Source organism: Eschscholzia californica, unplaced genomic scaffold (genome assembly GCF_041429995.1).
Source record: "Eschscholzia californica isolate CP2 unplaced genomic scaffold, dmEscCali1.0.p SCAF_6, whole genome shotgun sequence".
Classification (NCBI taxonomy): Eukaryota; Viridiplantae; Streptophyta; class Magnoliopsida; order Ranunculales; family Papaveraceae; genus Eschscholzia; species Eschscholzia californica.
In genome coordinates, this window is record NW_028238483.1 from 32,964,060 (window position 1) to 32,984,937 (window position 20,878).

The window sequence follows — 20,878 nt, forward strand, 5'->3', positions numbered from 1 at the left end:
ATTTAGGAAGTCTAATTCAAGTCTATCTAGGAAAGTCCAGAATCCTATAAAATGATATCTAGTTTGTCTATTATTCTCAGATTGAGAGAAAAACCCCATTGAAGTTTTAATAAAGTTGAGTATTTAGAGTTATTTGATCTTTATTTTCATTGTTCTTACTTAGTTATTCATATCTTTTAATTTCGCTGCGTTTCTACATCACTCAAGCTCGTCTTTCTCGAAGCAAATCAATTTTGCGCGTTGGCCGACTCTTAAGAAAACTTGGTACACTAACTTACATTTATTTTTTATTCACCGCGTTTATTACAGTAAGAAAGTAAATAAACTTGGGTTTTTTAATCTTTCAATCTAACTTGTTAGTGTAGAGAAAAATTGCTTTTTCAAATGAATAACAATTAATATGACACCAAATATATGATTGGAGCCAAGTGGTTAACAAAATTCCTTCCCAAGTCACCAAAATTCAAATAATGGGACCTACAAAATTTGAGAATTAAGAGGGGATTTCCACCAAGTGTCAAAATCTCCTTAAGTGTGATGATCCTTTGATTAAGGTCAGGCGGATATGCATTAGTAAGGGATTGAGTGTAAGCAAGTACTTAGTACTTGTATTTTTTGTTAGAGAGAGAAAATAGAGTGAAAGCAATAAATTGTGGGGTTACTCCTCATAATCTCTCTCCAGATGTTGGGTTGATACCAAACTCCCCATTGATAATAAATACTCCATACAAGATCAATGATCAGGATGATGTAATCTAGTTAGAGAGAGAGAGAGAAAGTTTAATTAAGCGCGTTTCTTATGATCATTTTCTGTGATGACTTGATCATCTATCTATGTATGAGAAGCTTTTTGAAAACGAGGTTTGGCAAATGGAGGAGAGAGAGAGAGAGAGATTAAGGGGAAGGGTTTATAAAGTTGAGTTGTCAAAAGGGTATCGTGTAACAAACACCCTAAAAGAAGACAAAGGCGGTCTTAACTGATTTTATTTCTTACCTAGCTTGATCACCAAGTACTACTTATATATCTCTCTTACTTCAATACACCCTAAATAAAATTACCAAATTCAACTCCCCTCTCCCTCTCTTTCTCTCTCTCTCTAATCTTGTTTCGTTATCAACAAGATTTATCCCACTATTGTTTGTTTCAAATCTTCTTTCTTAATCAGACCAAATTCAAGTAGCTAAATAGCATCATTATGTTGTGGTCAAAGGTTAAATCTCCTTCAGTAATCACTGGTAATTAACTATATATTCATAATTTTATTCATCTTTTTGTGATTTTGAATCATGGGTTGTTCTTTATTTTAATTTCCATTCATGGGTTTTTTTTTTTCTAACTTTTGCAAATTTGCTTATTCTATGCATGGTTGATTAATTTTTTTTTTTTTGTATAAATGAGTTTGATAGTGATAATATGTGTGTCTCTGTATTCGAGAGATCAGAGTTTGAATCTTACTTTTTATAACGAAAATAAATTTATCATTTTTATTTTGCAGGAGACTCGTCGTCGTCATCTTCATCAAGATCAATAAAAGATGGTGAACATGTAAATAATGTGAAGATGATAAAAAAGCTAAATGTTAAGGATGAATATATGGAAGCTTTAAGAACAAAATCTTATACAGATATATGGAGTAAAGTTCAAGGTCAACTAAGAAGAACCATTTTAACCAAAGATAAACTCTCTTCTAATCTTTCTAAAATTCCATCTTATACCCATATCTCTGATTATCTTTTAGAACCTAACCAAGAAACCCTAATTAAAATGACCCAAACCTATAATCTACATTACCTTATTATCGATTACTTCGAAGCAAGCTTACAAGCGTGTCGAATATGTGGACTACTTCTTCGATGTATCGATCAAGCTCGGACAAATTATTGTATAATTCAAAGAGTTATCAAGTTAGCTAAGAAAGTATCATCGTCGGATAAGTTTAGTGATGGTCATGATGAACAAATGGATACAGAGCGATTCGGGTTGATCTTGGGTGAATTAGCTACATTTGCAAAGCTTGAAAATCCTCTTTCGAAATCGAATGATTTACAGTTCGATATAGTTCACGATCGATACGGGTTGATGCTTAATCAATTAAAGATGAAAGGAAAAAGAATTGAAAGAAAAGTAAAAGTTATAAGTTTATGTAAGAAAACTTGGGAAGCAAGTATGGTTCTTGCTTGTGGTGGACTAGCAATTGCCACAGTTGTTCTTGCTATTCATAGTTTAGTAGGACTAGTAGCTTTACCAGGACTAGTTACTTTAGAATTAGGGTTTTTGAAGAAGAAGATTAGGTCAACTAAAAATGGAGCTAAGAGAAGTAAGTTGATGAGGGTTTATGGACAGCTTGATGCAGCAGCAAAAGGTGTTTATACACTTAGTAGAGATTTCGATACGATGAGTCGTCTTGTAATGAGATTACATGATGAGATTGATCATGGGAAATCTATTGCTGAAATGTGTTTGAAGATGAAAAAGAAACAAGTTTTGAAAGAGGTAGTGAAGGAGTTTCAAACTCAAGAGTCTTGTTTCTTGGAGAAACTTGGAGAATTAGAAGAACATGTTTATTTATGTGTTCTTACGATTAATAGAGCAAGAAGACTTGTTATTAAAGAAATCAAAGCTACCAATTCACCACAACACATGAACAAGATATAACTACATTATGATGATACTTCGACGAAAAGATGATGATGACGAAGACGATGATGAAGACGATAACCATGATGATGAGATTATGATTGATGGTAGTGGTAATTATGGCTGAGTGAAGAACCACATAGGTACATCACAGATTTAATGATTCTATCATTTGATCTTACCTCTGAATTAGATCATTAAAGTTCAAATTTCAGACCCTCTAGGGTTTTTGACTTCTTTTGTTTTTTATTGTTTCCCATTGTTATGTTAGACACTCATGTGATTAGTTGTTCATAAATTCAATCCTGTAATTAGGGCTTCAAATTAAGATTTACACAAATTTCCTGATTAAGTAGTCATACCTTTTAAAAGAAAGTAGTCATACCTTTGATTACATAAAAATAATTATACCAATATATATATCATTATGTAGTCATTCTATTGTGATAGTGAGTTTGTTTTAATGTTTATTGAATCCTATATAGGATGGGATAAAAACTCGGTACGGATTCGCCCACTAACCGTCCGAGCCCGATGTGTCCACGGATGCCCTGTGTTCGAGACATACACTATCCGTCCGAACTTGATGTGTCTACATATGTCCAGTTTCTGAGACAGACACTACCCGTTCGGATCACAAACTTTAGCCGGACAGACACAGATGCTACCCATCCGGATCACAAACTTTAGCCAGACGGGCACGAACAAGAAGCTCTAACCGACCTTCTGTCGGAGCCCGACCGATTGATATATAACTCATTTTGGAATTTTGACTCTATATAAATAGTAATGATTTAATTAATAAGGTTAGCATTTAGGTTACCCACTCGAGCCTATGTGCAGTTTTAGACTAACACTTACATATCTCTTATTTATAAAGTTTTGGATCTTATTTGTCTAACCATGTGGACTAAGATATTATAGGAAAAATAAGTTTTGTTCACCACATTTTTGTCCCACGTGATAAAGGAAAAAGTGATCGGAATTACTTATAAGCATTGAGAGATAAAAATATATTTGTTGGGCTTCGAAGTGGATTTCGCTCTAAGGTAAAATTTATGAATATCTTTGTTGGGGTTCAAGCTTCGCATCCATCCAGCTTGCACCTAACAACGTCAGGAAGAAATTCATTTAGTTTGTCACCCTTTTGGCATCATCGCGAGCCTTTCACATGAAAGAAACACATGCATTTTCAAAACATCGAGTCCACCACTGAATATCTCATCATCTCCATCCGCGATTACTAGCAATTCCAACTTCATGTTCCCGAGTTGCAGAGAACAATCCGAACTGAGACAATCTTTCCGCATTCACTCTGCCTTAAGAGCTTCCCATTGTAATTGCCATTGTAGCACGTGTGTGGCCCAGCCCATAAGGGCACGTGGACTTGACGTTATCCCCACCTTCCTCCACGAAAATTGACACACTACCACAAACCTTAACAGATTTGGTGATGAATTGGGACGCCAATCTTTGTATGTTATCATGTTTGTAATCTTCCTGTTTTTGTTTTGTTTTTTTGTGATTTCTTCCTCGACAATTTTAATATAATTATTATAGACCAGTACTTTGAGGAAAACTAAATAGTTTCCGGAGTGTGAAATTTTAAAGGGAATATACAAAATTTTGAAATTTTTTCAGGGAAACATATTTTATGAATATGTTTCAAAATAAAAGACCCTCCACCTCACTCTCTCCACCTCACCCCTCTCTCTCCACCCCACCTCTCTCTCTCCCCACCACTCTCTCTATCTTCTCTGACCAGGTCGCCGGCCGAAAATTGTTAAAATTATAAACTCAAAAGGTATTTATTTATTTATTCATTAAATTAGTGTTAGATGAGGTGGATTAGTGTTAGTAGTTAAGTAATTAGAGAGTTAATTTTAGTGGGATTAATGTACTAATTAGTGGGGTTAATGTACTAGTTAGTGGGTTAATGGATGAATTAGTGGGATCAAGTTAGTAGTGGTCTTAGTTAATGGGTAGATTTTGGGTCTATAAATAGACCAGTCTTTGTAGTTTATTATCATCAAATAAAAATCAAATCAAGTCAAGTATTCAATTCAAGTTAATATCTTCTTTATTCTTCTTTGTTTGTGCAAGTATTTTTAATTTCCAACATTTGGTATCCGAGCTAGAATTATTTTGTAATTACTAACCGAATTACAAAATGAATGGATCAATCCAACCTCAGCTTCCGCGATTTTGTGGGAAAAATTTTGATCAATGGTGTATCCAAATGAAAGCATTATTTGGCTTCCAGGAAATTTGGGAGGTTGTCGAATTTGGGTATGTAGAGCCAGTTGATCAGGCAGCACATGAAGCTCTCTCTCAGGTCCAAAAAGATAGTTTGAGAGAGAACAGAAAGAAGGATAAGAAGGCATTGTTCTTTCTCTATCAAGCTGTTGATGAGATTGTCTTCGAGAAAATCTCAAGAGCTGAAACAGCTAAAGAAGTGTGGGGCTTGTTGCAAAGATTCTACAAGGGTGATGAGAAGGTAAAAAATGTAAGGTTGCAGACTTTACGAGGTGAATTTGAATCTCTTAATATGATTAACTCTGAAAATATTTCTGATTATTTTTCTAGAGTTCAATCTATTGTTAATCAATTGCGGGTTAATGGTGAACATTTAACTGATCTTCGTGTTATTGAGAAAATCATGAGATCATTAACAGGTCGTTTTGACTATGTTGTTGCTGCAATTGAGGAAGGAAAAGACCTCTCAACTATGTCAGTTGAAGGTTTGATGAGTTCATTATGTTCTCATGAACATAGGATGAACCAGAGAGCTGCTGCAGGGTCTATTGAACAAGCTTTTCAAAGCAAAGTGACTCTGCTTGAAAAAGGTGGTTCTAATGGTGAAGAGAGCCATGGTAAAGGACCAAAAAAATTTGGAAGGTATGACAAATCTAAAGTTAGATGTTTTCGTTGCAAAAAATTAGGTCATTATAAGTCAGAATGTAGAGTTTCCAAGAAATATTCAGAGCATGCTAACTTTGCTGAAGATGATGTAGAAGAGGGAGAAATTCTTTTATTGGCTTGCAGAATGGATGACGATTCGGATGAAGATTCTGATGAAATTTTAGACGAAGATTTAGATGATTATTCGGTAGAAAGTGATGAAGATGGAGTTTGGGACTGTCCGGTTAAAGAAGATCATCAAATAAAAATTGATACGGATGATGAGACAGTAGCTTCAGAATCTCAAGTAATTGAGATTACACCTATTTCTCTGAATATTGATGATAATTCAAATCTAGAATTATGTCCCAGTTCAACTTACATTCAAGTTTTGTCAAGGTTTGATGACTACGTTGTAAGCAATGATAATAATGGGTCTAACGAATATTTTCCAAGTGTTATATCTTTTGCAGATTGTAATCACACCAAACCTATCACTGTTAAAGAAGCAGTAAAAAATGTGGGGTGTATTTCTGCTATGGACGACGAAATTTATCCAATTGAGAAAAGTGATACTTGGGAGCTAAATTATTTTCCAGCAGAAAAGAAGTCAATTGGATTGAAATGGTCATTCAAAACCAAGTACAAACCAGATGATGAAGTAGACAAATTAGTTGTGAAAGGGTATGATGAAAAGCCAGATTGATATGAAGTTTTTAAGTTGATGATTAAATGACTAATATTTTTTATTAAGTCATTGAAGGTCCATTGATTTTTCAAGTCGAAGATTATGATGGGTGTTATAATGTTTGAGTTTAAGGGAGAGTGTTAAAATTATAAACTCAAAAGGTATTTATTTATTTATTCATTAAATTAGTGTTAGATGAGGTGGATTAGTGTTAGTAGTTAAGTAATTAGAGAGTTAATTTTAGTGGGATTAATGTACTAATTAGTGGGGTTAATGTACTAGTTAGTGGGTTAATGGATGAATTAGTGGGATCAAGTTAGTAGTGGTCTTAGTTAATGGGTAGATTTTGGGTCTATAAATAGACCAGTCTTTGTAGTTTATTATCATCAAATAAAAATCAAATCAAGTCAAGTATTCAATTCAAGTTAATATCTTCTTTATTCTTCTTTGTTTGTGCAAGTATTTTTAATTTCCAACAAAAATATATTTCTTACAAAAGAAGAATAGGAGATAAGAGAATTAAAAAGAGGGGAGAGAAATAGGAGAGAAGCAGAAATAGAGGGGTAAGTGGTGATGTGGTCAGGGAGGTCACTGACGAAATGAGGAAGAAGGTAGTGATGCGAGGTCGATGACGAAATAAAGAAGATGATATGTGTATAATAATACTTGACGTGGTCATACTGTATTTACGATTCAAATAAAAGTACGTTTATATAACAATATACCTCCTTGGAATGTAAAATTTAATAAATTCCAATAAATTTCATACATAACAGTCAAATTTTACTCCCGTTTCAAAGTATTTTCGTATCTTTTCTCCACCATTGTTAGAGAGAACTTTTGGCTCCCAATTTGTGACCAAATAGAAAATTTGGCTCTCGTATTTGTTTAACGTTCCAATTTAACCTTTCCTGTCCTCTCTAATTCTATGTTGGTCAACTTAACCGGCCAAAATAAAATTACCCTAAAGTGAAAGAAGATTACACAAGATAAAAGAACACAAGAATATGCTCAACTATTGTTTTTTCAATTAATTTTTACCCGTCAATTCGAATAGTGAATGGGCTAAATAAAACAAGTTGAAGGGTACAGAACAAGACGGTATTTTTCAATATCCACCACACACCACAAAATGTAAACTTTTCTGTCACAGTGGAGTCCTTGAAATTTTGCTCCACTGAACTTCAGCTGCTGCTAACAGTAAAATAACTGAAGAAAAAGAATCAGGGATTAACCCTCACAAAAACATTAAAAAGAAGGGTTTTTCTGATCATGACAATCTAAAATGGTATGTACCTCATTAAATTGACTGAAACACTTTTCATTTTTTAAGGCAGTTAGTCCTTCAAAAGATGGCTTTAGTGTGAGTCTTGCAGATGCTTGAATTCATCACAGTCGGCTCCAACTTCAGTGAGTGCTGTGATTAGCTTCGGCATTAGCTTAGCCAACATAAGCTTAAACCCAACTGATGCTGAGTCGTCGTTGCTTTTATCGGTTATGGAAGCATCATTTGTTAAGGAGCCAATCATGTAACCTTTGTTATATGCATCACAAGCTTTAAGGATATAATAGCCCCTCCTCTTGAAATGGGCCTTAATAAGCTCTCCGAAATCCTACACGAATCACAATAAAAAGAAGTGATTAGACCCATATATTTCTCGGCAGAAAATATGTAATCAAAAGATGTTCCATATATATGGTGCATCACCTTGGGAGGTTTTCGCATAAGATACATCATTGACTTGCAGTTAAGTAGAAAGGTATTCTCATTGTATGATAATGAATTCTTTTCTCCTTCAGCTGTTCCAACTTGCTTATCGTACCCAGCTTCATTGAAATATGGCCTAGAATTGAGAACTAGACCCTGGAGAGAGACCAATACTTGAAGGATGCTTGAAGAAGACGGATCCCAAACTTCATTTCCTCTGCCAGTCCAGGTATTTAAAAGGCTCAGGCATACTTTTCCTTCTTCGTATAAGTTCGGATTTATCCGCCAGCCACCAGAATGATAATACACAGACTGCAAAAATACATAAAACAGTTAGATAGGTGAACTTCGTCAAAGAAGCAGAGAACTATCTAGAATTCTTCAAATTAAAAAAAAGAAGTGCAAAGAAACTGTAGTGACTGTTCTTACTGGTGGGACTTGAGGATATTCTGGAGGAAGATGAAAATCAAAAACAAATAGACCATCTTGGTATGGCGTGCCATATGGTCCCACAATAACAGCCCTTATTAAATCCATTCGATCTTCATAAACTCGCACATAGATGTCGTCTGCAATTAAGATATATGATTTTTTAAACCCTAAAAGCTTGTAATAAATTATTAAAATTGACTGTTAATATTTGATTCTTAAGAAATCAACCACATCATGCATACCAGGAAGGTTTTTCTGAAGGATGTTCCAGTCTTGCTGAACCTTCTTGAGCCACTTCCTTCCGTTACTATTCTGAAAATTGCATCGGTAATTTTAATCAGCGAAGTGTATAGGGTGTTTACATATGGTATAAGCTAAATTATGTGGTACAGACTTCTAAACACCACACAAACAAGCTACCTTAAGAACCATTGACATTCAAGTAGACTGTAAGCACCAGATGTGTCAAGAATTAGAGAAATTACATTATTGATTCCTCCATTTAGCATTTTCTAATTTTCTCCTTATTGGAATACAACATTAGGAGTAACTCACCCATTTGATTCGTTTGTAATAATAGTAATGACAAGAAAACAAAGAGGACGCAAATCTAAATATACCTGCCCACTCTCATCGAAGAAGTGATGGTCAATGGGATTTTCAGCCGTATCGAAGTGTTTGAAGGAGCAAGGATCTTCCCCACAATGTTCTGTCACGGCGAGAGAATTTGTTTCAGACCTCAAGCTGCATAGAACCTCTACCTTTATATCATCCATATCCTCTGATAGAGATCCATGTTCTCCAATTTTCGTTTGTTCACCACAGCTATCAGCGGGGTGAGATTCCAAAGAGCTGCTTGATTCATTACTAGGTGCTCGTCTCTTGGGAGAATCAATACTATTCTGATTATTTTCACCTGTGGAATCTGAAGATAGTGGATCAATCTGCTTCCTTCCACGTGAGAAAATTCCAGTTGCTAGCCTGGTAATAAATCCCAAAGCAGCAAGAGAAATTGAGAGTGGTCCATTTTGCGAGTCGTTCTCTTCCGACTGAACTGTTGTTTCTGCCTCAGAATTGACGTCAGTTGCGTTTTGCTGTGAAACTTCCTACACATCAATGTCATTTTATACTTTCAAGAGAAATACACCAATAGCACTAAATGTCTGAAAGAAAGAGAAACTGAGAAGATAGAAAGAAAGTGTAAGAAAGGGGGCATCCGAAGTTCATGTCATGTACACAAAGTACTGATCAGGTACCTAAAAGTTCTTCCTGAAAAATCTGACTTGTTCCAAAAAAATTTACCTCTTCAGCATTATCAGGAGCACCCATTTGGTCTTCGTCAACTGTTTCCCAACTTACTGCATCACTAACATCACTCCCTCCTCCAATTGAATCCTCGTCATCGTCATCTCGACCTACCACGTAAATAGCCTGAGGCCCGACCTAATAAAAACCAAAGGGTCAGTGCAGAATAGAGATGCTCCTGGAAATGATGAATTAAAAAGGTCTTTTTCTGTTTCTTACTGAGTCTGGTATAGTATAAAAATTATTACCTTGTAGGACAACAAAGATAAGAAAGACTCGTTATATAATCAGAAGGTCTCATTTCATTGTTGTTTGAAAATAGTTGTTACCTAAGGAATCTGAAAGTAATCATTCCAAGTTATTTAGTAGTGAACATACCGTTGAAACCATCCCGTCGGCCCATGTAACTTCGATATCACCTTCTCTAAGACCAGTTATGTTTCCCACCCAAGAGAGGTCTGAAAAATCCTTATCAGGTTCATTGTTTGATTGGTCTTCTTCCTTCTTCTGTCTCAAATGTTTGTCCACGTCTTCTTTAGTTCCCTTTGAATCAACTTGCTGGTCTGGTTCCTCGACCGGATCTCCAGAACTGCCTGTTTGTGCAGCAGCAGAAACAGGAGATAGCCGAACAACCACATCTCCATGGCAGTAATCGTAATCTGGGTGCCCTTCAAGCTCATATACACTTACCACTTCATCCTTATCAAACTCTCTCGGGTCTTCAGGCCTGGCAACTGGTTTCAACCATCTAACAATGGCTGTTCGCTCCTTTGCATCAACACTCTTCACAACCCCAACACGCCTAACACCAGAAGAAACATCATCATCTTCATCTGAGATTCTTTCTACCACATACTGCTCAGCAAAGAATTCATGATCACCAGGACTATCAATGGGAATTAAAGTTGTTGAAACTAGACCACATTCCGTTTTTCCATTTTGCCAAGCAACATCAACTTTTGTCTTCGTATTTGCAATCACGACAGCCCTTTCAAAATTATCTTCTTTTCTCCTAACCTTCTTATCTCTCTTAACCACGACTTTGCGCAACCTTTTTCGGTGAATTGGCCAACCTTCACGAGTAGGATCCTTAGAAACATGCAAGGAAATGTTGCTGGAGCCAGATTTTGGCGAGTCACTGCTTTCTACACTATCATTGTTTGCATCCGGACTAAAAGTTGTATCAAGTTCCATGAACTCATTATTCCCTTCATATTTCTCTGAACCATGATCACTCCCTGGATCATCAGAAACTGATCCACCCTGAACAGGTTCATCGCATTTTGTTATTTGACTAACTTTCTCATCTAGCAGGGAGGTCGAAGGTTCAGAAGTTGAAAGAAGACACCAGTCACCAACTTGCCAATTCGCATGTGCAAAACAAGCTAAAAGCTTTAAATTTTTTGGACTTTGCTCTTCAGCAGGAGTAGTTGCGGCTTCAGAACCAAACCCAGAGCTTGCAGAAGCTATCCAATAGATGAACACTGATCCAACTGTAACTTTAGTAACAATGCCTTCCTTACGACTAGCTTTCCATGAACCAGAAAGCCACTTACCACTCTTGAAAACTGAAGAAGAAGTTGCCTTAACACGCTGACCTGGATAGTACGGAAACTGGCCATCTTCAATGATGTTTTTGTCGATCGGCTTGAGCCGCAGAGGGTCAGCTTTCATCACTTTACATATTGACCCATCATCGAATAGCACGGTCACATTATCAAGAACATCTTCAACCCTTCCAAGCCAATGTCCACGTACTACATAGTCACCCACCGTAAAATCCCTTACACGCTTCAAATCTCTGGACGGCACATCCTTTATGATGGATCCATCAGCAGTTTTTAAATCTACAAGGATATCAACATCCACCACAATACCCACTTGTCCTGTTGGGTCTGAAGCAGAAGCAACAATATCCCCGTGCAAAAAACCCCTATCTATAACTGTTACATCACTAATATTTTGAGTGGTCTCGGAGTGATTCATCCACATTACCCGAATTTGGTCAGCTGGGAGAGGGTCACTCTTCTCACCGCCACCCTTCCCTTCATTCCCATAATCATCATCATCATCATCATCACCATCGTCGTCACCGTCATCATCACAATCGTCACCACCACCTTCACCTTCACTTTCATTCACATTTTTGTTTTGATTGGTATTTTCATTCTCATTGTTTTCTTCACTGTCATCATCATCATCCTCCTCATCATCATCAGTAATGTCACTATCAGAATCCAATTCACCGGCGACCTCAATTACCATGCCAATCAGACCATCATCTTTGTTGGACCTAACTACATCTTGCCTATAAACATGACGAACGTTAACAACACTACCTCCAACCACCTGTTGTTTCACTGTTTCCTCGTTCTTCAAATTTCCTATCGGCCCCGAAGAAAGCTCAGTTGTTGAGCTATCTGCATGCTTTGAGGTATTGTTATCACGGTTACTTGTCGAAGCATGGGATATATCGGCATCAATATGGTGATGCTCCTTTTCCATCTAAAACACACAACTAACAAATTTTTTTAAAGTCAGACACCAAAATCCAAATTTTACCTACACCAGTCATCAATTAGGTAGTTTTTGTGTGTTTTCAATCCTTTCAACAATATCAATCCTTTAATTCAAATTTAAGATTTAACATACCCAAAAAGCAATAACTCTAGTATCTAGGTTAAACTCAAAGCACAACGAAAGACATATAATCACACCTCATTAAGATGAAGAAAACTATAATCGGATTTCAAAATATTGACATACAGATAGAGAACGCCTAAGGGCAGCTTAAATTCATGGATTAGAAGAACAAAATCGATCAACTTTCAACCAAAAAACAACAGTGGGATTGACCAATTTTACCCTAATGAGCTTCAATCATTCAGCTAGGTTTTTAAAAAATTGACCAAAATACAAATGATTATTCAGTTTGTTCAAATCTAATATCGATAAACAACATTGAAATCAAATAAAAACAAATTATTGATTACAGGCATCAAATAACTCAAGCTAGAGAGTAGAGAGAGAGAGAGAGAAATAGATTTACCTTGAATCAAGAGAGAAAGAGAGAGAGAGAGGGGGTAAGAAAGAGAGAGAGATGATGGTTTGGTTTGTAAGGAAATGGCTCTTCGGCGACCCTGTTGGTGGTGAAATAAGCGGGGGAGCTGAAACTTGAAGGCTGGAAGCGATGCAGTTGGGGTAATCGTGTAATTTTATATTCATCTGACTCGTATATTCTATATTCATCTGACTCCTATCCCTAACTGTTCCTTTTTCCTGTGGTCTGAATCTGAATTGTCTAGCTCAAATTGTTCCATAACCAAATTTACTATTTAGACTGAGTTAGATGTCATAATTCACACAGAAACAATGTTTTAAAATTTAATTCGAGTCAATTCAAATTTCAGACACTATATTTCTATGTTGAAACTAAAAGGTTCATTCTATTTGTTGTTTCAAAAAAAAAAAGTGCTATGTTGTTTCTGCAAAAAAAAGGTGAGCTATAAGGCCAAAACACAACCGTTGTTTAATGGTGTTCTTTTAACACCACTACAAACTAAAGTGTTGATTAGTTTGTGTTAATTCGAAAATTATTATTCTGTCCGACCACTATTTAAGGCGAGGTATGTGGTCGCGCAAGATTTAGAGGGAAAAAAAATAAAAGTACTTTTTTTTTTTTGATGAAGACAAAATAAAATAAAAAAATATTACAATTAGTGATCACATAGAGTATTACTAGAAGAATTGGTTATAGTTTGGATCACCATGGAACCGAAACGGGTGCTTTCCAAATGTTTAGGACCCGAAATGAATATCCTTTACTTATTTTGCATTACTCTTATCACCTTTTTGTCTTTTGATTTGGTCATATTCTCTTATTAAATTGGTTCCAAAAACTCAATTTGAAGTAAAGAAATGGTTCCTTTTCTTGACGTGTGGATGACTACTTTGAAGCTTTCTAAAGGGAAGGATTAGGCTCAACTCAATAAAATGCTTTGCCTTTGAGCACAAACAATAATATTATTGAATCACAAGAATAACAGTTACTTAGAGTTTTATTCAAAATACGAATGGGACAACAATTTGTGTCGATCATTTTAAGATTTTTAAAAGTAGACGTTAAAATATGCAAGTCAGGGTGATGTTGCAAGTCTTTGAAGTAGAACATTATTTAGAAGAAAATTTCATTTCCCTCGTCGAATCGAATATTATATTGATCAAGTCGAACTCTGACTAGTCATTAAACAGAGCTGATGTTAATGACATACATAATTCAGAATTAAACAAGTCATATTTAAACATTAAAACACAAACTTACATGTAAAACAACTCAATTATTACTAATGCCAAATAACATATCCCATCAACTAAACATGGTTGTACTTTGACACACTTATGCTTCAATGAATACTAACAAAAATACACACAAATCCTTCTATATATTCCTTCAAAGCATTTGAACCGAAAATGAAAAACACAATTATTCTTATACTTAAACCACTAATTTTGACGTTCAATCGACTATAATTTCGAAATACTCTTTAACTAAATCACCTAATTAACAAATCTGCAATCCTTTCTTACTTCTTGTCCACCATTAATGCTACTCATTTTGATCATAGACTGAACAAAAGCATCTCTAAAAGCTTGTTTTGAGGTTGCATATTTATATACAAGACCTTTTGTTTTTGATGAACTAAGTAAAGCTTGGTCTGAAGAGAAAAGAGATTGCCCTTGGATGAGTAGCTTGTAATAAGTATTATCGAACGTAGTTGTTGATGTGTCCATTGTAGTACCTGCGTTTTTCACCTTGTTATGTGCAGGGCAAATTTGTTTCAAGCTAGCTGCAAATGCCGGACGTAATGTTGGGTCGACGTCATGAGTGGCATCAAAGTTGTGGATCCTAGTTTGGAAGGATGAACAATGAGAGAACCCAAGTGTATGTCCTCCTATAATAACACCGTTAGACAAAATATATGTTATTTCTATTATAACTGTCGTTTTCAAAACAACGTCCAACAAAAAGGCTTACATTAAAAAAAATGTCGAACCCAAAGTTGCTAATTGATTTGATTTTTACCTGAGAGAGCTACAAGATCTTCCATGGAAAGACCTCTTTGAGAGAAGCTCTGTTGCAATTGAGACATGTTAAAGGTAGGAGCTGGTAGTCCAATTGTCTCACTAGCTTTTGAAATTCGTCCATCTTTTCTTCCTTTTGGCACATCCCAACTTGGTCCGCCAGTCTACAAAAATTGATACAGTAAGTTAACCTATATGTATAACAAGGGAGGATGGGCGATGGGTCGTTTCTCTCGGTCATAAAAGGGTTACAATATATATAACCGTCGGGATACTGTTTTTGTATAACCCGAGCACACTTGATAGTGAGTTAAACTTACTAGAACAACAGCGTCTCTTGCCGCGAAAGCCAATATATCTGCACACGAGACTACCCCAGGACACAAAGCTTCAATGTCTTTCTTGGCATTGTCAATGACATAAAATGAATGCAAAGAAATGTTAGGAGGTCCATCCTTTTCTGCTGTGTTTCCTCCTACTGAATTCAGCAATACTGAAGCATCGCACCCCTTTAATGGCAGAAACAAAAGAAAATGAATAAGTAAGAATTGTAAGAGTAGAAAGACAAACTCAGAAACAAATATGAGGAATACCCTGATGAAACAATCATGGAAATGCATCCTAAGTATTGCTGCAGGGACTGTTTTGTCATTCGCCATTGCGTTTTTTACGGCATTTGTGACAAGTGATTCTGCTTGTGGGCATGTTTTGTGATAGTAATTTGAGCTCAGAGAAACTCCAAATGAAGGAAAAGATGAGAATATTAGAAGAGAACTTAATAGTAATGTAACCATTGCTGCCATAGTTACTTCGAAGCTTCAAAAATCACTATGTACTAAGTTTTTCTTACTCTTGTTGTGTGGTAATGAAGCCTAGGGAAAGTGAAGAACATTTATAGATGATCATGCCAGAGTTAGAAAGATCGAGAGAGAGATAACTAACTAGAGGTGGTTGTGATTTCTCATTTGGTGACATTTGACAAGAATCTTATATAATAGAGTAGTGTTTTTTAAGCATTCTTTTAGTAGAAGACAATTTTAAGTCACATTGATCTTCTCAAAAATAACCAACATTATAGTTACCCTTTTCTAAGTTTTGAGTTATAATGGTCCTACAATCTTATTTAGGTTCCAGCTTTTCCCACTCCAAGTGGAACTATTCTCAACATAGTCTCACATCACTTTGGAGCATTCGGGGATTGGGTTATACGTACATACTCAAGCCCATTCGGGGATTGGGTTATATGTACATACTCAAGCTTAGTAAGGTGTTTTCAGTGGGCTCGTGGAATCTTCTTTGGGAACAAAATTCACGTACCCGTAAATGTAGGTCTGAGTGTTAATAATATTGAGGACAATATTGATAATTACTAAGACTTGGATTTACTTGTAGTGATTTTCTGAGCATTGAACACGTTCTACTTTTTAGTAGATGACACACAATATATAAGACCATTTATATTGTTGATTATAAACACTACTTAAACTTATATTTTTCTACTAAAAACATACTGGTTATGAGTGAAATGGATCCAATTCATATTTATTTGACTCCGATTGATATTTGTATTTTATTTAAGGAGTGAGGACTATTTTAAAACAAATAGTAAGAATCAAATTGAGGGCATACATCAACTAGAAAATATGGTAGTTAAGATTGAAATGTGGAAGTCGTTAAAGATGTTTGATGCTTGATCTTTACATTTCCATTATTATAGTTAGGGTTTTAGTCTTTTAGGTCTGTGATTGTGTGTTAAAAAGTGGTAGTTAAGTGACAAACAGCAAGGAGATTGATCAGTTAGACCAAACTCCCTTTGTCTTGATCCTCACTTGTGGTTCAAAATCTCAAAAGGTACTCTATTATTCCGTTAATCACTTTGAATTGAATCCATCAACAAAGATTTTTGCTAAGAAAGATCCAACGAAACATCAATATCATACCCGTTTTTGGGCCCCGGAAAAATGATTTACCTGTATGTGTGTGGAAAATTTAACCTTTTCAGCTGGCTTTTTGGAGTTGATCCATTTTTTTTTAAATATTGACTACATGGTCACAGGGCCGGCCCTGGGCCTAGGCGACCCAGGTGGGTCGCCTAGGCCTGGGTCGCTTAGGCCCTCAAAATTAGAGGATCCCCAATTAAGTAACATTATATATAGATAATATTATTATATGTGTTATTTATGCACATATACATCACATTTGTTTGGGTACTAGAGCTGGCTGAGTAGTTTGTGAACCTATGGTTAGGGGTTCGACTTCCATGACCTAGGCCTGGGTCGCTTAGGCCCTCAAAATTAGAGGATCCCCAATTAAGTAACATTATATATAGATAATATTATTATATGTGTTATTTATGCACATGTACATCACATTTGTTTGGGTACTAGAGCTGGCTGAGTAGTTTGTGAACCTATGGTTAGGGGTTCGACTTCCATGACTTGCAATTATATTTTAACTTTCATATTTTTTTTGACTTAACGTATTGGGGTCCCGTCGATACGTTCGCCTGGTACCCCCCAAAAGTCAGGGTCGGTACTGCATGGTCATTACAAAGGCATTGATACATCGATACGATATGATAAGCACGGTAACTGCCGACTATTGGCTTAAACTCCGACGAAATTAAATGGCTTAAACTCCGACAAAACTATAAGGCCTAAAGCATACGAAAACTACTTTATATTTATACCCAAGTTCAATATTTCTGGATTCGCACTTCCATGGGGATCAAATCTGGGACCTCCACATTGCGGATTAGATGCACTGCCTAACTGGGCTACCAGTTGTCGGCGGTGATCTAATTTTTTGGAGTAGCGAGGCATTAGACTAAGTGAGCCCAAAGAAGCCCAAGACCACACCCACAGTATGAGCCCAAAATGATGAAGCTCAATACAGTTCTCAGAACTATGGGCCTGATATACGAGAAGCCCATCTGACCGTACACCACTAGCATCTGCTGACGTCTAGTTGATTGAAGTCCGCTAGAGAGAGAGAGAGAGAGAGAGCAGATCTCAATTGTGAAATGCCACAACAGTGATACAAGTCTGAGAAAATAAACCGGGAAGATGATCGTATGCGTCGCCGTCGTCGGACACCAGGTTAGTGATGTTCATTTCCTTTTTTTTCTTCTCATTTTCCGATGATCCGATACGCCATTATCAATCTCTAACATCCATGACCAAACAGAACAATCCACTCTACCTTCAAAGCTTCACAGAGGCGGATGATGCCCTAAAACTTCATCATATAGTTCATTGCTCCTTAGACGTTATCGATGAAAGAGGTACATCTTTCTTCTTTGATTTCAATTTTCATTCATCTAATTAAATGTATAATTTGGATTTCACGATTTCGATCAATTAATTCGCTTACCTAAAATTCAGCCAGTTCCAATTTCGTAGATAATTTCTTTTGGGTTCATAGTAAATCAAAGATTTGTAGAGGTCAGGTATATGTTTGAATCATGAATCATAGTAATTGTGAAGCCTTTATTCGAACTTCATAGAGTAGGTGTGTCTATTATATAAGCATCATAGAGAGTATATATCGTTTAGGAACATAGCCCAAAGCGGACCACAACAAAATATAGCATACCAAATTGGTAATTAGGTATTCCCCTCGCGTATCCCATACTCACATGGCGGTACCTGTACCACGTACCAGACCGATCCTCGAACTAGGTAACATTGACAAAAAGTGAGGTTAAAGAACTTTGCATGAGATTAGCAAAATCCGGGAAACCCAAACGGGCGAAGTTTTGTAATTAATATATGAGTTTGGTGAATCATTGATTGCAAAAGACAAGGGGAAGGATTTATTTTGGGAAGATTAAGTTGGTGGCACTGGCCCTTACTTTCCCTTTGTGCAAGAGAAAGAACTGGCCCTTCGCCGTTTAGTTTTAAGATCATTTTTAATAGGGGGGCTCTTATTAGTACATCAAAGGATAGGGGTTTCCGGCTATTGTTGGTCATAATCTTTCTTATGGTTTTTTGCCTTAGTCTGTGTACTTTGAGCATTAAGTATTCATTGCCGGTCCCAAATGGATAAGAAGACTTTAGCCTGTGATTTGATGATATTAATGTGACAACAGTGATTTCTATATACTATTAGTTAGGAACTCCCCTCTAGAGCTCAGTGGATTCACCGGACTGGCCAAAAGTGCGTGCATTTTTATAATTCAGTCGTTATGAGTTCCAGAGCATGTCTTCATGGTGTTTGGAGAAGGCAAGCCCCATTTCGTCATGGATTAGACCAATGTTACCAGATACTCAATCTCCTGGTCACATACCGCGTATCCAATCCCTCTACCCTTTTTGGGTGGTTTAGCGTTCCATTACTCCAAATTTCGCGTACCGGAATTCTCTATCTTAATTAACCAATTTTTTTGTTAAAAGTATAAGCTAGAGTAGTAACTATAAGATTTTATTATTTAGTCGGGTAAGGTTTAGTTTGATGGAGATATAATGTTTGAAAGTTGATATATATTATATATGCATCATAAAGACCATCTTTTGGTTTGAAAATAGTCCAAAACAAAATGCAATAGAGAGACGTCCCGAAGAGGTATACCCCTAAGCGTACCCGACACTCACCGGGTAGCGTAACGCGTACTGGTACCCGTACCACGTACTGGAGCGATCCGCGTTTAATGTAAAATTGTATTAGACTAATTTAACAGGAAATATACTAATATGGCCCTATGCTGTTGCTACATTGGCATTTGACAAATATAGATGGTCTTCTCTTATATACACACTCTTTTCTGGTGGTAACTATTTTTTTTCTAAGTATGTTACTTGAAAAGCTGAACATACTGTAGTTGATATGTTTATATGAGATTATAATAACATGGAATGCTTTTTACTTATCTAGTTACTGGTCATAACGTCACTTTTATGTCGTCCTTTATATGTGCAGTGAACAATCCAAAAAAAGTTGGTTCTACATTGAACGAGACATTTCTTGGTCTTCTTTATCCAACAGAGAATTATAAAGTGTAAGCTCATCGACATAGTGTTGTTCTGAGAGTGGTGCTCCAAAACTTTATTCTTTTACTGATAGTATTCCATTATCTTACACCAACCTTATTTGATCGAGATACCTTTTGGAAATGCAGGTATGGATATTTGACCAATACAAAGGTGAAATTTATTTTGGTCATGACCGATCTTGATGTTAGAGATGTAGATGTTAGAAATGTAAGTACATCTAAAATTGCTCTTCCACTACTCATCTCAAAACATGATAAAAGCAACATAATCTTCTTTTCCTGATTTCATCTCTTTTTATATGAATGAGGTACTTATATGGAGAAAAACTCCATTGAGGCTTGTCCTTTTCGTACTTTATCATATTTGAACAAACTTCAAATGCATTACTCCGACATAATATTTTGTTTGTTCTTTGTGAGACTACTGCAGTTTTTCAGGAGGTTTCACACTGCATATGTGGATGCAGTTTCAAACCCATTTCACGAACCAGGGAAAAAAATAACCTCCAGAATCTTCGCTGAAAGAGTCAGTACCATCGTCAAATCGTTTGGGTTGAGTTCAGGTGTATGATAGAAAGCGAGTAACCATCCTTGAACTGGTGCATCTTCTTTCATTTTCCTTTTTGTGCTCCAAATACAAAAGTTTAGATGAGATTTTACCAGTTCCATACTATCAAAAGAAATGGGAGCATAATCTGTAACACTATCTAACACCATTTGCGGAGCAAGAAGTATTGACTTTATTGATAAGTGATTATAATCTAGTACTTTCGATTTTGAACCTTTCGAACAATTTCTTGTGTAATTTGATGAATTTGGTAATCTGGATGGGTTGTGTAAATTTGATAGACATTGTGGCAGGACTTGTCCACATGAAACAACCAACTTGGAACTTGGTTCAGAGAGATGTGGTACTAAAAGCTTATTTTGAGTTTTACTTGCATTGATGTTACTTATTTCTCACTGGGTCTTAGTGATATAAAATATGTCAGTCCGAACATCTGTGATAATCCTAAGTATTTCTTTTCAGCATTTTCCATTGTTTTAAGCACATCCATTCTTATTGTCGTTTAACAAAAAATTCATAAAACCCCGCAAAAGTAAATATAGAAGAGTCTTTGAAGCAACGGAGTG

The 20,878-nt window shown here is 36.1% G+C and overlaps 4 protein-coding genes across 7 annotated transcripts; 2 read left to right on the forward strand and 2 right to left on the reverse strand.

Annotated features, from left to right (window-relative positions):
• Window positions 1–1,047: 1,047 nt before the first annotated feature.
• Window positions 1,048–3,085, forward strand: LOC147533752 (UPF0496 protein At1g20180-like). The gene is made up of 2 exons (XM_086648531.1): window positions 1,048–1,236; window positions 1,497–3,085. The coding sequence occupies exons 1-2, from the start codon at window positions 1,197–1,199 to the stop codon at window positions 2,654–2,656; spliced, it is 1,200 nt and encodes a 399-aa protein (XP_086504657.1). The 5' UTR covers window positions 1,048–1,196; the 3' UTR covers window positions 2,657–3,085.
• Window positions 3,086–7,235: 4,150 nt separating this feature from the next.
• UBC23 (ubiquitin-conjugating enzyme 23) lies at window positions 7,236–13,529 on the reverse strand. Of its 4 annotated transcripts, none has more exons than XR_015227410.1 (9): window positions 12,722–13,526; window positions 10,051–12,190; window positions 9,670–9,810; window positions 8,988–9,473; window positions 8,610–8,679; window positions 8,365–8,504; window positions 7,936–8,247; window positions 7,524–7,840; window positions 7,236–7,436 (listed from the first exon to the last, which is right to left on the reverse strand). XR_015227410.1 is itself a non-coding variant. In XM_086646918.1 (8 exons), exons 2-8 carry the CDS (start codon window positions 12,175–12,177, stop codon window positions 7,586–7,588), a joined length of 3,531 nt encoding a protein of 1,176 aa, XP_086503044.1. In that variant the 5' UTR covers window positions 12,178–12,190; window positions 12,722–13,529; the 3' UTR covers window positions 7,236–7,585. The 4 variants fall into 4 exon arrangements, 2 of the variants coding, with proteins under 2 accessions (XP_086503044.1, XP_086503045.1); XR_015227411.1 differs by having other exon boundaries at window positions 10,051–12,177; window positions 12,722–12,881; XM_086646918.1 differs by having other exon boundaries at window positions 7,236–7,840; window positions 12,722–13,529.
• A 465-nt stretch (window positions 13,530–13,994) lies between these two features.
• On the reverse strand, window positions 13,995–15,787 carry LOC147533754 (peroxidase 64-like). The gene is made up of 4 exons (XM_086649326.1): window positions 15,348–15,787; window positions 15,075–15,263; window positions 14,756–14,918; window positions 13,995–14,624 (listed from the first exon to the last, which is right to left on the reverse strand). The coding sequence occupies exons 1-4, from the start codon at window positions 15,555–15,557 to the stop codon at window positions 14,230–14,232; spliced, it is 957 nt and encodes a 318-aa protein (XP_086505452.1). The 5' UTR covers window positions 15,558–15,787; the 3' UTR covers window positions 13,995–14,229.
• Window positions 15,788–17,692: 1,905 nt separating this feature from the next.
• LOC147533755 (SNARE-like superfamily protein) lies at window positions 17,693–20,634 on the forward strand. The gene is made up of 5 exons (XM_086646921.1): window positions 17,693–17,852; window positions 17,941–18,037; window positions 19,672–19,750; window positions 19,871–19,952; window positions 20,175–20,634. The coding sequence occupies exons 1-5, from the start codon at window positions 17,820–17,822 to the stop codon at window positions 20,313–20,315; spliced, it is 432 nt and encodes a 143-aa protein (XP_086503047.1). The 5' UTR covers window positions 17,693–17,819; the 3' UTR covers window positions 20,316–20,634.
• The last annotated feature ends 244 nt before the right edge of the window (window positions 20,635–20,878 follow it).

Excerpts from the sequence above, each read along its gene's own strand:
- LOC147533754 (XM_086649326.1), bottom strand. The coding sequence starts at position 15,557 with ATGGCAGCAATGGTTACATTACTATTAAGTTCTCTTCTAATATTCTCA. Across the intron at positions 15,264-15,347 it reads TCCATGATTGTTTCATCAGG|GGGTGCGATGCTTCAGTATT; the intron begins GTATTCCTCATA and ends CTGCCATTAAAG. Across the intron at positions 14,625-14,755 it reads AGATCTTGTAGCTCTCTCAG|GAGGACATACACTTGGGTTC; the intron begins GTAAAAATCAAA and ends GTGTTATTATAG.
- UBC23 (XM_086646918.1), bottom strand. The coding sequence starts at position 12,177 with ATGGAAAAGGAGCATCACCATATTGATGCCGATATATCCCATGCTTCG. Across the intron at positions 9,811-10,050 it reads CCGACGGGATGGTTTCAACG|GTCGGGCCTCAGGCTATTTA; the intron begins GTATGTTCACTA and ends GGTTTTTATTAG. Across the intron at positions 9,474-9,669 it reads CTCCTGATAATGCTGAAGAG|GAAGTTTCACAGCAAAACGC; the intron begins GTAAATTTTTTT and ends ATTGATGTGTAG.
- LOC147533752 (XM_086648531.1), top strand. The coding sequence starts at position 1,197 with ATGTTGTGGTCAAAGGTTAAATCTCCTTCAGTAATCACTG. Across the intron at positions 1,237-1,496 it reads ATCTCCTTCAGTAATCACTG|GAGACTCGTCGTCGTCATCT; the intron begins GTAATTAACTAT and ends TTTATTTTGCAG.
- LOC147533755 (XM_086646921.1), top strand. The coding sequence starts at position 17,820 with ATGATCGTATGCGTCGCCGTCGTCGGACACCAG. Across the intron at positions 17,853-17,940 it reads TCGCCGTCGTCGGACACCAG|AACAATCCACTCTACCTTCA; the intron begins GTTAGTGATGTT and ends ATGACCAAACAG. Across the intron at positions 19,953-20,174 it reads GAGATGTAGATGTTAGAAAT|TTTTTCAGGAGGTTTCACAC; the intron begins GTAAGTACATCT and ends AGACTACTGCAG.